The sequence below is a fragment of the Rattus rattus genome, chromosome 4 (genome assembly GCF_011064425.1).
Source record: "Rattus rattus isolate New Zealand chromosome 4, Rrattus_CSIRO_v1, whole genome shotgun sequence".
Classification (NCBI taxonomy): domain Eukaryota; kingdom Metazoa; phylum Chordata; class Mammalia; order Rodentia; family Muridae; genus Rattus; species Rattus rattus.
Genome location: NC_046157.1, coordinates 58,443,042 through 58,459,057, shown reverse-complemented (window position 1 = coordinate 58,459,057; position 16,016 = coordinate 58,443,042). Strand labels below are relative to the sequence as shown.

At 38.9% G+C, this 16,016-nt stretch overlaps 1 protein-coding gene across 1 annotated transcript in view; it reads right to left on the bottom strand.

Annotated features, from left to right (window-relative positions):
• Ncam2 (neural cell adhesion molecule 2) overlaps positions 1 to 16,016 on the bottom strand; it is a 468,347-nt gene that overhangs the window by 159,000 nt on the left and 293,331 nt on the right. The window contains exon 9 of the mRNA XM_032900505.1: positions 9,649 to 9,799. Within this exon, the coding sequence (XP_032756396.1) occupies positions 9,649 to 9,799 (151 nt within the window). The remainder of the gene's footprint in view (positions 1 to 9,648; positions 9,800 to 16,016) is intronic.

The window sequence follows — 16,016 nt, the reverse complement described above, 5'->3', positions numbered from 1 at the left end:
TCTCAAAATAATTAAGTCTATTTATTATTTAATATATAAGATATGGTCACATAACTTAATGACATCCCAATAGGAATGAGACATATCATATAATTGGGGAGTATTGCATTAAAACACATACCATGATCCTGCTATCTCCTTTGTTTTCTCAATTAGAGCGTTAGTTCAACTCTGGCTTCAGAGTAAGGTGACACCTTTGAAACATAGCAAATGAACAGGCAGAATGCCAAGAAATAGGCTTAAGTTAAAACACAAAGGGGTTTGAGGGGAAAGAAACACTCTTAGTTTAATGCTATTGTACTAAACCACACAGGTTTCAAATTAAAACTGGCTTGATTCGTTCAACTGCCTCTTGGCACTGTTACATTGTAGATGTTTGGTTTAGGAGAAAAGACCTTTGTGGTAACTTCTTGTTATACTTTGTAATGTTCATGTTTTCATAATCTTTACTCAATTCTTGATGCAAAGGTGGATATAAAACTATGGCAGACATATGTACTGTAAGAGTAGTCAATTAAGACAGTCACTTTCATGGCCTCTCGTGTACTATAAAGATTATTAGTATAAATCTTTGTTACTTACAACATCTTATCTAATTTTGATTGATTTCAGTTGTTCTGTACTATGTTTTGTGATCTTTGTTTTAAATTAAGGTGGTTACATGGCAAAGTTATTTTATTATCTGATTTTATAGTCTTTTGCTATAACAGGCACACGTGTGCTTATTTATTAGAAATTAGCAACCTTGAACCTTCTGTAGTTAGATAAACACCCTATCAAATTTAGCGAGGTTGATTTAAGTCCAAGCTAGAACTTAGAGTGATTCTCCTGTCACAGCCTCTAAGGCATGGGTATTGGCTGGTGTGTGTGTATGTGTGTGTGTGTGTGTGTGTGTGTGTGTGTGTGTGTGTGTGTGTGTGTGTGTGTGTGTATGTGTGCATCAACTTGACACAACCCAGAGTAATCAGAGAGGAAAGAGCCTCTATCGAGAAAAACCTCCATGAGATCCAGATGTAAGGCATTTTCTCAATTAGTGATTAATGAGGGAGGGACAAGCCTACTGTGATTGGTACCATCCTAGGCCTGGTAGTCCTGGGTTCTATAACAAAGCAGTCTAAGCAAGCCATGGGAAGCAAAACATTAAGTTACACCCCTTACTGGCCTCTGCATAAACTCCTGCCCCCACATTCTACCCCTGCTTAATTTCATGTTCTGACTTCGTTCAATGATGGACTATAATCTGGAAGTGTAAAGCTTTCTTCCACAACTTGGTTTTGGGTCATGTTGTTTTGCCTCAGCAAAAACACTAAAACACAAAAACCCTAAGACAGGATGTGAGCTACCACACATAACTACTTTCATTTTTTAACCTGTATTACAAATACAATATAAGGTGGTTCTATGTATATTATGATGTCAAATATTAATCCCATCATAGTCTATTTCCATTGGTTTATTAGAATTTAAATGTCTAGAAAAAAATCAAAGACAATTATCTATTTCCCACTCTCCCCAAAGAAAATGATAAGGTGACTCTGTAGACAATAAGGGAAAGTCAGATAGATCTTAAAAGAAACGAAACCAAAACCAATCCAAAACAAAACTTCAGTCCTTTATGTGTTTGCCTTTCTTTCTCTCTTTCTTCCTTTCTTTCTTTCTTTCTTTCTTTCTTTCTTTCTTTCTTTCTTTCTTTCTTCCTTCCTTCCTTCCTTCCTTCCTTCCTTCCTTTCTTTCTTTCTTCCTTTCTTTCTTTCTCCGGTCCATAAAAAGCCAGCTCTAAGGATATCTAGATGTGACAAGTCCAGAAAGGTACAGATGATTGGAAGGAGTCAGCCCATGTAAGGAGCAATGAGGGCAAACCTATGTAGTTTTCAGAAATGGCAATGGCAAAGTTCTGTGTAAAATACCACAGAAATGTCAAACAAACTTGGACATTTGCTTACACTGGGTGCATATAAGCCAACACAGCAAAGCTCCAAATGAATGCTAAAGACAGCAACAAAAAAATCTTGTGGTAATTATTAGCTTCAAAAATTCTCCTATTTTTACAAAATACTCAGAGTTTGCAGATACCATATTTACAGTATCTATGAAATAGTTCATTATTATCTTTAAATTTAATGAACCAGAAGAGTATAGCCAATCCCAAAGTGAAAAGAAAATTAACAGATGTGAACCTGAAAATGAACCAAATGTTTAATTCATTGCAGTTTGTTTAGACCTGATATTTTGGACAAGGTTTACGTGTGTGGTAGATGGTAGGAAAAATGAACTACATAAAGGGTCCAAGAAAAATTCAAAGGAAAAATACTAATTTTATAACACAGAACAGGATCAAAAATTTAAAAGAAAAATTAAATACTATCTGAAACAGAACAAAAAAGTCACAGCATTGCCTCAATAGCTTGGAATTGATTACTGGCTTGAGTCAGTTAATGTCAAACTCATCTGTTTCTCTACCAATATAATACAGTTAACAGGGACGGTGATAACTCTAGAAGTTTTCATTGTACAGAATTGTTTTTAGATATCCTGCCTGGGTGTTTGTTTGTTTGTTTTGTCATTTTTTCCATAGGAAGTTAAGAATTGTTCTTTCAGTCTGTAAGCAACTCACTAACAAAACCTTCAACCAAAAATGTCTCCTGCCTACAGTACGTGCTGTTGTGGATTGACTCTAATGCTATTTGTGTTAAATTGACTCCCAAAATCACAGGAGAACCTGCATGTCTGCCTGTAATGTGCTGAGGGTCCCTGCCCCCAGTTGTCTCTAATTGGTAAATAAAGTTGCTGGTGGCCAGTGGTTGGGCAGAGAGACAGAAGTGGGACTTTAGATTTCCCTAGGCATGGGAACAACAGGGAAAAGGATTTCTAATAGTCATTGCTGGAAAAGGAGAAGTGGATCACAGAGAGACAGAGAGATGGCCAACATTTAACAGTCAGGGATTGTGGTCGAAGGGGCCCCTCCCCAGTTGGGGTCTGGGATACCAAAGATGGACATAGACTTTAGTACATAATTATTCAGGAGTATCAGAGAGAGGTGTTAACAACTTGAAGGTTTGGGAGTATCCCAACCATTGAGCTGATCAGGGCATAATAAAAATTAAGGCTGTGTGTGTGTGTGTGTGTGTGTGTGTGTGTGTGTGTGTGTGTGTGTGTGTGTGTTTCATTTAAGAATCCAGAGCATTTGGGCATGCAGCAAGGAACACATGCAGCCACAGCTGGAGATTAGAGAGGATTTACAACCTCTGCTTCTCCATTGGGTCCAGGGAGCCTCTTATTTCCCTGGTCTCTGGGACTTCCTAGTGGCCACCCCAGTTCCCCATCCCCCAGTGCTACATATTTCTATTTGATTTTCCAACCCTCTGTAGTTCTCTCCTGTCCCTCAATCTTTCTGATACTGCACTTGCTCTTTCCCTCCCTCTCCTCTCTCTTTAGCAGAAATACACAACAAAGGGTAGATTCAGGGGGAATCACTATCCCTGAACTCAAGCAGTATTACAAAGCAATAGTGATGAAAACTGCATGGTATTGGTACAGAGACAGACAGATAGACCAATGGAACAGAATTGAAGACCCAGAAATGAACCCACACACCTATGGTCACTTGATTTTTGACAAAGGAGCCAAAACCATCCAATGGAAAAAAGATAGCATTTTCAGCAAATGGTGCTGGTTCAACTGGAGGTCAACATGTAGAAGAATGCAGATAGATCCATGCTTATCACCCTGTACAAAGCTTAAGTCCAAGTGGATCAAGGACCTCCACATCAAACCAGACACACTCAAACTAATAGAAGAAAAACTAGGGAAGCATCTGGAACACATGGGCACTGAAAAAATTTCCTGAACAAAACACCAATGGCTTATGCTCTAAGATCAAGAATCGACAAATGGGATCTCATAAAACTGCAAAGCTTCTGTAAGGCAAAGGACACTGTGGTTAGGATAAAACGGCAACCAACAGATTGGGAAAAGATCTTTACCAATCCTACAACAGATAGAGGCCTTATATCCAAAATATACAAAGAACTCAAGAAGTTAGACCGCAGGGGAGACAAATAACCTATTAAAAAAAATGGGGTTCAGAGCTAAACAAAAAATTCACAGCTGAGGAATAACCGAATGGCTGAGAAACACCTAAAGAAATGTTCAACATCTTTAGTCATAAAGGAAATGCAAATCAAAACAACCCTGAGATTTCACCTCACCCCAGTGAGAATGGCTAAGATCAAAAACTCAGGTGACAGCAGATGCTGGAGAGGATGTGGAGAAAGAGGAACACTCCTCCATTGTTGGTGGGGTTGCAGACTGATACAACCATTCTGGAAATCAGTCTGGAGGTTCCTCAGAAATTGGACATTGAACTGCCTGAAGATCCAGCTATACCTCTCTTGGGCATATGCAAAGATGCCCCAACATATAAAAAGACACGTGCTCCACTATGTTCATATCGCAGCCTTATTTATAATAGCCAGAAGCTGGAAAGAACCCAGATGCCCTTCAACAGAGGAATGGATACAGAAAATGTGGTACATCTACACAATGGAATATTACTCAGCTATCAAAAACAATGACTTTATGAAATTCATGAGGCAAATGGTTGGAACTGGAAAATATCATCCTGAGTGAGCTAACCCAATCACAGAAAAGACATACATGGTATGCACTCATTAATAAGTGGCTATTATGCCCCAAATGTTGAATTACCTAGATGCCTAGAACAAATGAAACTCAAGACGGATGATCAAAATGTGAATGCTTCGCTCCTTCTTTAAAAGGGGAACAAAAATACCCTTGGCAGGGAATAGAGAGGCAAAGATTAAAACAGATACAGAAGGAACATCCATTCAGAGCCTGCCTCACATGTGGCCCATATATATACAGTCATCCAAGTAGACAAGATGGATGAAGTGCAGGCAGACAGGAGCTGGATGTAGATCTGTCCTGAGAGACACAGCCAGAATACAGCAAATACAGAGGCAAATGCCAGCAGCAAACCACTGAACTGAGAACAGGACCCCCATTGAAGGAATCAGAGAAAGAACTGGAAGAGCTTGCAGGGGCTCGAGACCCCATATGAACAACAATGCCAAGCAACCAGAGCTTCCAGGGACTAAGCCACTACCTAAAGACTATACATGGACTGACCCTGGACTCTGACCTCATAGGTAGCAATGAATATCCTGGTAAGAGCACCAGTGGAAGGGGAAGCCCTGGGTCCTGCTAAGACTGAACCCCCAGTGAACTAGACTGTTGTGGGGAGGGCGGCAATGGGGGTAGGGTGGGGAGGGGATCACCCATAAGGAAGGGGAGGGGGAGGAGGATGTTTGCCCGGAAACCAGGAAAGGGAATAACACTCGAAATGTATAAAATGTATATAAGAAATACTCAAGTTAATAAAAAAAAAGTAAAAAAAATAATAATAAATAAAAAAAATAAAAAAAAATTACAAATCAAGATAAAAAAAACAAAAACCTGTTGAGACCACCTCCAGTAGAGAGGCAAGGTCCCCAATTCAGGGATGGGGCCACCCACCCAAAAGGAAAGAGGGAAAAAAATTAGAACAGAGACTGAAGTAAAGGCCATTCAGAGACTTCCCCATTTAGGGATTCATCCATCTGTAGACACCAAACTCCAATGCTATTGCAGATGCAGATACAGTCAATCATCAGACTGAGGCCAGGGACCCCAAGGAAAGAGCTAGGGGAAGGACTGAAGGAGCTGAAGGAAATTACAACCCCATAACAATATCAACTAACTGGACCACCCAGAGCTCCCAGAGAATAAACCACCACCCAAATGTATACATGGAGGAATCCATGGCTTCAGATACATAGGTAGCAAAGGATGGCCTATCTGACATCAAAGGGAGGGGAGACCCTTGGCCCTGTGGAGGTTTGATGCCCCAGGGCAGGGGATACTAGAGCAATAGGACAGGAATGAATGTAGGAGCACCCTTATGCAGGCTTAGGGTATGGGAGAGAGGGAATATGTGATGGGGGATTATGCAGGTGTAACCAGGAATGTTGATATCATTTGAAATGTAAACAAATACGATGATTAATAAAAGGAAAAAAAAAAACCCTACCATTTCAATGTACAGGACTCAAGATGGAACACGATAGAGGGAATGGTCAAATAAAGACTGGCCCAAATTGTGACCCATTCAAGGGGCAGGAACCAATCCCTGATACTATTACTCTGTTAAACTTGCAGACAGGATTCTAGCAAATGTTTGGAGAGGCTCTACTCAGAAGTTTCACCCTGCAGCAAATGGAAACTGATTCAGAAACCCACAGCCAAACATTAGATAGAGCTGGGCAGTCATCAGAAAGAGCTGGAGCAATGATTGAGGCATCCAAAAGCAATAGGGGCTCCACAGGAAGACCAACAGAGTCAAATGACCTGTACTGTTGAGGGGTCCAAGAGCATGAACAACCAATGAAAACGAGTTAACATGCAATTGTCCTAGGAAGCCCTCACATATGTAGCAGATGAGCGGCTTGGTCTTCTTGTGAGTCCCAAGACAGCTGGAGCAGGGAGCTGTCCCTGAAGGTTGGTTGCCCATGAATCCTTTTCCCCTAACTGGGATACCCTGTTTTGTCCCAGTGGGAGAGGATGTGTTTAGTTCCTGCAGTGATTTGATGTGCCTGGGTGGGGTGAATCCCAGGGAAGCCTCACAGAAGGGGAAGAAGAAACAGGAGGATCTTGGGAGGGGGTCTGGGCGGAAGAGGTGCTAATATGGGAATATAAAGTGAATAAATGATTAATTTAAAAAAGGGAAAATAAAAGAAATGCAAAGCACTTAGGAAAATGGAAGTAGGGTAGAGAACAGGAGGGATGCTTACACTCCAGAATCCATTATGATGTCATGGACTATCTATACAAGAACTTGCTTTTTTCTACAATTTGGCATCAAATGTCACATTGTGGGCTTTTCTTGAACACAATCTGTTGTATGAAGTTGAGGTTGGGAAGCACTAGAGTTATTTTCTGCCAATTGTATTGAATACCTACATAGTCTTATCTTTTACTCCATAGGCACTGTGAATTCTTTTTAGAGTTCACATGTAGTTATTGAGAATGATGTTACATTCTTCCTCTTTAATAACATATATAGACTTCTGGGTCACAACCCAGTCTAGGGTAGAGTCAGTGCTCCAGACTCCCTCCCACACCAAGAGACAACTTGATTCCCAGGAAGTCCATCACAACCAGGCTTACAGGTAAAACAACCCTGCCCCAAATTCTGGCCTAACTGGCACCCATACGGGGCCCAGATGACTCAGAACTTATCCACCCTGCCAAACCCACATCATCCTTCTGGTCCATAAATGCACCCAGGAGCAGAATAGGTGCTCCAGCGCTCCCTACCCCTTGTCTACATCCACAGACCACCTGACTCCAAGGAAGTGCTTCATAACCATGTTTGCAGAGACAGCTTGACTCAAGGAGGTACGTCATAATCAGACTCACTGGAGGGAATGAGTCCCATCAGAGACAGCGAGGCCAGTTAACACCTGAGATAACCAGATGGTGAGAGACAAGAGCAAGAACATAAGTAACAGAAACCAATGCCACTTGTCACCACTGGAACCTACCAAAGAAAGGCCTGGATAAACTAACAAATGTAAAGAGCAAGATTCTGACCTAAAATTCTATGTCATGAAGATGATAGATGACCTTAAGGAGGTCATCTCTTAAAGAAACAGAGGAGAACACAGGTGAATGGTTAGAAACTCTGAAAGAGGAAACACAGAAATCTCTTAAGGAATAAAGGAAAAGACAATCAAACAGGTAAAGAAATTGGACAAAACCATCCAGGATCTAAAAATGGAAATACAAACAATAAAGAAATCACAAAGAGAGGCAACACAGGAATGGAAAACCTAGGGAAGAGATAAGAAGTTGCAGATGCAAGCATCACTAACAGAAAATAAGAGATAAAAGAGAGACTCTCAGGCATAGAGGATACCATAGAAGATATAGACACAGCAATCAAAGACAGCAAAATGCAAAAAGCTCCTAACCTAAAATATCCACTTAATTCATGTCACGAGGAAAAGACCAAACCTAAGAATAGGAATAGAAGAGGAAAAAGATTCCCAATGAAAAGGGTCAAGACACATCTTCAACAAAATCATAGAAGACAACATCCCAAACGTAAAGGAAGAGATGGTCTTAATTAGAGAAGCCTACAGAACATCAAATAGAATAGACCAGAAAAGAAATTCCTCCTGTCACATAATAGTCAAAACACTAGATACACAGAGCAAAGAAACAATATTAAAAATGGTAGGGCAAAAAGGACAAGAAACATATAAAGGCAGACCTATCAAAATTACACCAGACTTCTCAATAAAAAAAAGAAACCAGAAGAGCCTGGGCAAATGTCATCTAGAGACTGTCCCACAGTGCAATCCATTCTATTTGCAGACACTAAAACCCAGACACTATTGTTTATGCCAAGATCTGCTTGCAGACAGGAGCCTGGTATGGCTGTCCTTTTAAAGATTCTGCCATCACCTAATACAGAGGCAGATACTCAGCACCAACCATTGGACTGATCCTGGGATCTTAATGGAAGAGTGAAGCAAAGGGAGAAGGAGATTAAGGCATTGCATCCTCGTAGGAAGAGCAAGAGTATAAACTAACTGGACCACTGAGAGATCCTAGGGATTAAACCACCAACCAAAGTGTATACATGGGCCAGTTCATGGATTCTGGCTTCTGATATATACATATATATATATATATATGTATATATATCAGAGGACTGCTTTGTCAGGCATCAGTTGGATGGGAGATACACTTGGTCCTATGGAAAATTGATGCCCCAGAGAAGGGGGATACTGGAGGGGTGAGGTGGGAGTGGGTGGTTGGATGGGGCAGAACCCTCTTAAAGGCATAGAGTAGAGGGCTGGGATGGAGGGCATTAGAAATGTAAACAAATAAAATGATTAATAAATAAAAGAAAACATATGTAGAAAATTACTTCAAATCCCATGTTATGAATTAAGCTATTAGATGGTTAATTTGTGTTAGCCTTTAATCAAGTAGTTCCAGAATTCTACACAGTCTTGAATGCACCTAATCATGAAAATCATGCACAACATCTTTTATCAATTACTATTTTAACAATAGTAATTTACAGACAATAAGCACTTTTTTGATGAAATAAATGACTAACATATGTCGCTGCATTCAATTTATAATACTGATGGAATTAATTCAATGAAATTAGGAATTACTGAAAACACATCTATATATTTAAGACAAATATAAACACATATAAACACACACACACACACACACTGAGAGAGAGAGAGAGAAAGAGAGAGAGAGAGAGAGAGAGAGAGAGAGAGAGAGAGAGAGAGGGGGGAGGGGGGGGAGGGAGGTGGGGGGAGTCTAAGGGCTTATCACAAACAAGCATGGCTCTGTTGATCTAGTATTTTCAGTTATATATTTCAAAAGATAGCCATGTACAGTGACATTCCTAGATAACTGTTCCTTCAACTTCTGTGTGAAGCTATGCACTGAATAAGAAAAAAGGTGAACTTACTGTTCATTTTAATTTTCTTATATGCCTTATATTTTCTCAACCCACCTCAATGACTACAGTTACCACACATGCTGAGTATGACTTACATTCGATGTCAAGATGCATGCTTCTCTGGTGCCCGCCAATTCTACTCGCAGCCTCACAGTCATATCTTCCTGAATCTGACAACTTCACATCTCTGATGTGCAGTGAAGAGCGGCCATGCTGCCCTTTAACTTCGATGCGGCCATCCGGGCTCTGTGCAGAATCATTCAGAAAAGAAAACAAAGGGGCGATTTCTTGTGATGATGAAAAATGGTCCCCAAATTCATTGTTTATTATGTAAGCATGGCAATGAAATACTCTGGTAACACATTTAGAATTGAAGAGTACAGTGACTGTACTCGCTTCTTCATGGCATTTTGTGTCTCATTTACCACAGTCACCTTCTAGGACAGCCTTGATACATAAGGCGTTCATTCACATATATTTTATCAACCACATTCTGTTATCTTTTTGCTACTATTTCTTGTAACTTTTATCCCTTTTATTGAAAATAGATTATTTTCTCATACAATGTATACTGACACAATTTCTTTTACTTCTACACTTCTCAGTTTCTCCCCACTTCCCCTCTCTTCCTAGCCCCTCTTAGAAAAAAAACAGGCATTAGGCTGTGGTGGCCTATACTTTTAGTCCAAGGACTCAGTAGGTATAGGTAGGTGGATCTCTGTTTCTTTGAGGCCAGCTTGTTCTACAGAGTAGGTTCCTGGACAACAAGAAGTACACAAGGAAACCCTGTCTTGAAAAACAAAATACAACAACAACCCAAAAGAAAAAAAGGAAGGAAAGAAGGATGGAAGGAAGGAAGGAAGGAAGGAAGGAAGACGCAAGGAAGGCAAGAAAGAAGTAAACTAGGCTTCCAAATGGTAATAATAAAATATAACAAAATAAAATATTGGCTAAAATAAAAATTATCAACAGAAGGAAAAGAGCCCAAACAAATGCATAAGCGAGAGACCCACTCGTTCACATACTCTGGGGTCCCTTAAAAGAACAAAATTGAAAACTATGATACATTTGCAGAGGACCAGGTGCAGATCAAGACTATGCAGGCCTTGTGCTTGCTGCTTTGTTCTCTTTCAGATGATTTTTTTTATGTGGATAAATTTAAAATAAATGTCTCTGTATTTGTGAAATTTTATCATAGTAATTTTAGGATCATCAAAATTCAATTCACATCAAGATTTTTATGCAACATGAAATTGATTATGGGATAGAGAAAGATACATTTTAGTTCTATAATTTTGTCAATGTATTATTATATAATCATATACTGAGAGATTGCTTAGAATTTGCCTTCTACCAAAAAAAAGTAATCTTAAAGAACTTTGATAATGAATTCTGCACCCAAACATATTTTCTAACTCATGCATAATAGTAAAATGAAGTTTAAGAAAATAAGACAATCTCTCACCAAACTAATTAAGTGGAAGAAAAGAAGAACATCAAAAATGAGAATTCATGAAATTTAAAAAAGATTGAGATATCTAAAAAAATAATCACAAATTTCTTATACAAGAAATTCCTTCATGGTTTTCATGGTGCCCACAATTACCTGTTTCAGGCTGCTCTTTATTTTTTTATTTTTTTTGTTGAATATTTTATGAATTTACATTTCAAATGTTTTCCCCTTTCCTGGTTTCCCCTCAAAAAACCACACTATCCCATCCACCCCTTCTTCTATAAGGTGCCCACTTTCAACTCACTGCCTTGGCATTCCCTACAGTGGGGAATCTAGACTTCCCAATGATGGCCTACAAGGCCAGTCTCTGCGACATATGCAGCTCAAGCCATGGGTCCCTCCATGTGTACTCTTTGGTTGGTGGTTTAATCCATGAGAGCTCTGCAGGTTCTGGTTGATATCGTTGTTCTTCCTATGGTTGCAAACCCCCTCAGCTCCTTCAATCCTTTCTCTAATTCATCCATTGGGAATCCCATCCTCAGTCCAATGGTTGGCTATGAGTGTCCACCTTTGTATTTATCATGCTCTGGCAGAGTCTCTCAGGAGACAGCTATATCAGGTTCCTGTCAGCAAACACTTCTTGGCATCCACAATAGTGTTTGGGTTTGGTGTCCGTATATGGGATAGATCATCCAGGTCTCTGGATAACCTTTCTTTCAGTCTCTGAACCACACTTTAGAAAGGAGACATTCTGGGTTAAAAATTTGGAGATGAGTGGGTGGCCCCATCCCCCAACAAGGGGCTTTGTCTAACCTCTGGATATAGTCTCTCCACTTTGTTGGGCATTTCAGCTAATCTCATCTCTGTCGGGTTCTGAGAACCTCTTTGTTTTCCTGGCATCTGGGACTTGCTGGTGACTACCCCCAGTTCCACATCCCCATTGCTACATACCTCAGTTTAGATTCTTGACCCTCTGTATATCATCACTGTCTTCTCCCATACCTGATCCTGTCCCCCTTTCCCCTCATCCCCCTCCTTTCTTCCTTCCATGTCCCTCCCACCCTCAACCTCCTGTGAGTATTTTGTTCACCTTTCTAAGAAGGACTGAAGCATTCACATTTTGGACTTTCCTCTTCTTGAGCTTCATATGGTCTGTCAGTTGTATCTTGGGTATTGTGAGTTTTTGGGTTAACATCCACTTATCAATGAGTGCATACCATGTGTGTTCTTTTGTGATTGGGTTACCTAACTCAGTGTGATAATTTCTAGTTCCATCCATTTGCCTAAGAATTTCATAAAGTCATTGTTTTTAATACTCCATTGTGAAAACATACCACATTTTCTTAATCCATTCCTCTGTTGAAGGACATTGGGGTTCTTTCCATCTTCTGGCTATTATAAATAAGGATGCTATGAACAGAGTGGAGCATATGTCTTTGTTGTATGTTGGAGCATCTTTTGGGTATATGTCCAGGAGTGATATAGCTGGGTTCGCAGGTAGTACTATGTCCAATTCTCTGAGGAATCTCCAGACTGATTTCTAGAGTGGTTGTACCAGCTTGCAATCCTGCCAACAATGGAGAAGTGTTCCTCTTTCTCCACATCTTAGCCAGCATCTGTTGTCACCTAAGTTTTTGATCTTAGCCATTCTGATAGGTGTGAGGTGGAATCTCACGGTTGTTTTGATTTGCATTTCCAGATGACTAAGGATGTGAAACATGTCTTTAAGTGCTTCACATCCACTTGATATTCCTCAGTTGAGAATTCTTTGTTTAGTCCTGTACCCCATTTTTAATAGGTTTATTTCGTTCTTGGAGTCTTGAGTTTTTTGTATATATTGGATATTAGCCCTCTATCAGATGTAGGATTGGTAAAAAATCTTTTCCCAGTCTGCTGGTTGCAGTTTTGTCCTATGGACAGTGTTTTCTGCAGACTACTCTTTAGACTCTCCAAGCAGACTCTGACTTTGGAGCAACCCTGGAGGCTTTTGACATGCCCTAAAGCTTTTCAGTCATCATACTCCACTTATGATGTCTTAGCAACCTTTCAAACATGTAAATTGCTTATTATCTGTACCCCCCCCAAAAAAAAAACAAAACTTCTCCTGTGTGGATCTCCAGAAGCAGCTTTCTTAGTTCAAGGGCATCAGCATTTGATACATATCAAATGCATCGGAATCAGCAGGATTATACTTAATCTCCACTTTGTTTTGAGATTAAAGTCCTCAATGCAGCCCAGCCTTCACTCAAATTTCTGGAACTGCTGCCTCTCTTGCTGATGCAAATGCAAGGATATTCCCCTTACCCAGCATTTGTACAGGTCTGGAATTTTCTCCTCCAGATAGGGAGATTTGGATTTCTTTCCATGATAGGAACTTTTGGCGTACCCTATCCAGTATACTTGGCCTTAGATAGGTTTGGAAATTTAATTATTAATGCATTTTCTAAATGTAGACTTATCTGAGGCTGTCACCTTTCTCAGCCATCTGCTTCCCTTCCCAGGAACTTTGTTTCAGTCAGTCAATCCTGCACTCGCACAGCTGCTCAATCTCTCCTCGTACCTCTTCAAGGGATATTTATATGTCTCTTGATTTAAGAGGGAACAGGCACATTCTTTTAGCTGAACATTACTCAGAGCGACTTTCAAACTGTGCAAAACACACGGATATATTTCTTATGTTTTTCTGACCAAAACCATATCAAATGCAGAAAGCATTTCTCATGCTCTTAAGAATATATTTTCTCAGCATTTTTTATTTTCATAATAACTTCATGAATATTTCATCCCACCTTGCCTGTATAACTGCAAATATCATCACTTCCCAAGTACACTCCACTCCTTCGGCCTGACAGCTAAGGACCTCAAGTGTTGCCACCTTTGTGTTCGAGCACATTTTACAATTTGAATACCATCTACTCAAATTATTTCAAATTCCCTTTACTGTCCTGAATAGCATGTGCTTTCTCTAAGACCCCAAGGTCCTTGTCTCAAAGTGTTTCTCCTTTATTACTTCTAGCACCCATATTTATACTGAAAGATTCCCCTATCATTTAATTTATTGGACCAGATATTGCTTACTAATCAAGACAGCACTTTTGAACTCTATGTTTTGTTTTGGGCCAATGCTTTGCTATTTTCCAGTCTACTGAACCTATAACATACAATAAAGCTATTAGTGAATAAATGTGAGAAATTTCAGTTCTGTTTTATAGCCATATACCATAGAACAATGCCTGTAATAGAAAAATATATTCTGATATGTTTGGAAACAAACTAAGTGGTCATAAAATTTACAACTGGGTAAATAGAAGGATAGTTCTGTTATTTATTATTGGTTAAAAACTTGCATTGGACTTTAGTTGAATGGAGCAACATGTTATGTTGTTAACAGTGCAAATAATGTAGCTGGAGACTTCATGAAACAGCAGAGAGCACTGGCTACTCTCCAAGATGACCCAAGTTCAAGTCACAGGGCTGACATTGCTACTCACAACTGTCTGTAACTGCAGTCCCAGGAGACCTAACAATCTTTTTTGGCACCCATGATTACTGCATGCACATGGTATATAAACAAATTTAGGACAAAAACAAATACCTTATTCTATTACTGTATTATATTCTTAATTAAATTATTGAAAAGTGGCTTTCAGATTTTAATTATTCCCCACAGTTAAACACATTATCTTTTTATAACTCACACTAGTTCAGATAGAATTTGACTTAAGAAATATTGATTATATGCTAAATTAACATCAATCAATCAAATTGTAAAAATCTTGATTTTCAACATTACTGTAAAAGCATACTACACATTTAATAAGAAAAAAAACTTCAAAAATATATGATTCACTGAATACTAAGTCATTTTCAGAATTAACTTAGACTCTGTAAAGTTCACTATGGGACTCTGACTAGAAAACCAAAGTCATTACTTCCTATATCTGACATTCCAAAGGACATCTCTTCTTTGTATTACAAAAAGGCATTACACAAATCTAAAAGAAAATTCATTTATATCTTGGCTTTGATTCAACGCTGCCTGAAGATTCATTTAAGACATCTGATATTTGATTGTGACAGGTTAATGGGCATTTTAGCGCCTATCTAGTTCTTCCAGGTCTACCACTGAATTGAGTAAGATGATTAGAAAGCAAAGTGTCTCCCTGAACATTATCATTTTTGTCCTTCACAGAAATGAAATTCCTGCACTTTGATTCAATCTTTGCCTTTCCAGAAGGTCACTTTAAAAGAGGTTTATTGTGTAATAGTTCAATAATTATATAAAACTTTTATACGTAGAGCTTACAGTTACTTCAACAGTCCATTATTGAACAACCAGAGAATAACTAACATCCTGATTTAGTTAAAAATCCACTATTTTCAATAATTGTTACTGTAAATCAACTAAAATGATGAAAAGTACTCTTTTCTACAAAAACAATTAAAAAACACAAACCAGACATACATGTTATAATCCTTGTGTCGCATAGAGGGTATTTGACACGACAGATATCCCACTTTTGTCCTGTTTTATGCCATGTCTCTGAAAACTTTCAGTGAATTTAGTCCTATTTCTTTTATATAAAACTGTTTCTCTGTATGAATGTGCATTTATTTATTTATTGCCAAGGTCTTACTATAAAACCTAGTCTGACTTTTACTCTGGTTTCTCCTGGTTCAGCTTCCAATGTACTCTGATTACAGTTCTGAAGTCCTTTGAAATTTGAGAGATCTATAAATCATTTCATCCATTCAACAACTCTGAGGTTTTTATTCACTTATTCTATGAAAAGCAGACTCTCCACATACAGTATTGAGAAAAATGTAATAGGCTTTATCACTAGTGACATTTCAGGTTAAGAAAGAAAAAAAATATATTAATTCCTAAGAGTAATGAAAATTAACTTTACCACAGAGAATTCAAAGTAAATAAATCAAGGGCATGCAAGAGAACCCAAAGAATGTACCTGTACACATAAGAGAATGAGCACATGAGGCCTATTCTTCTGA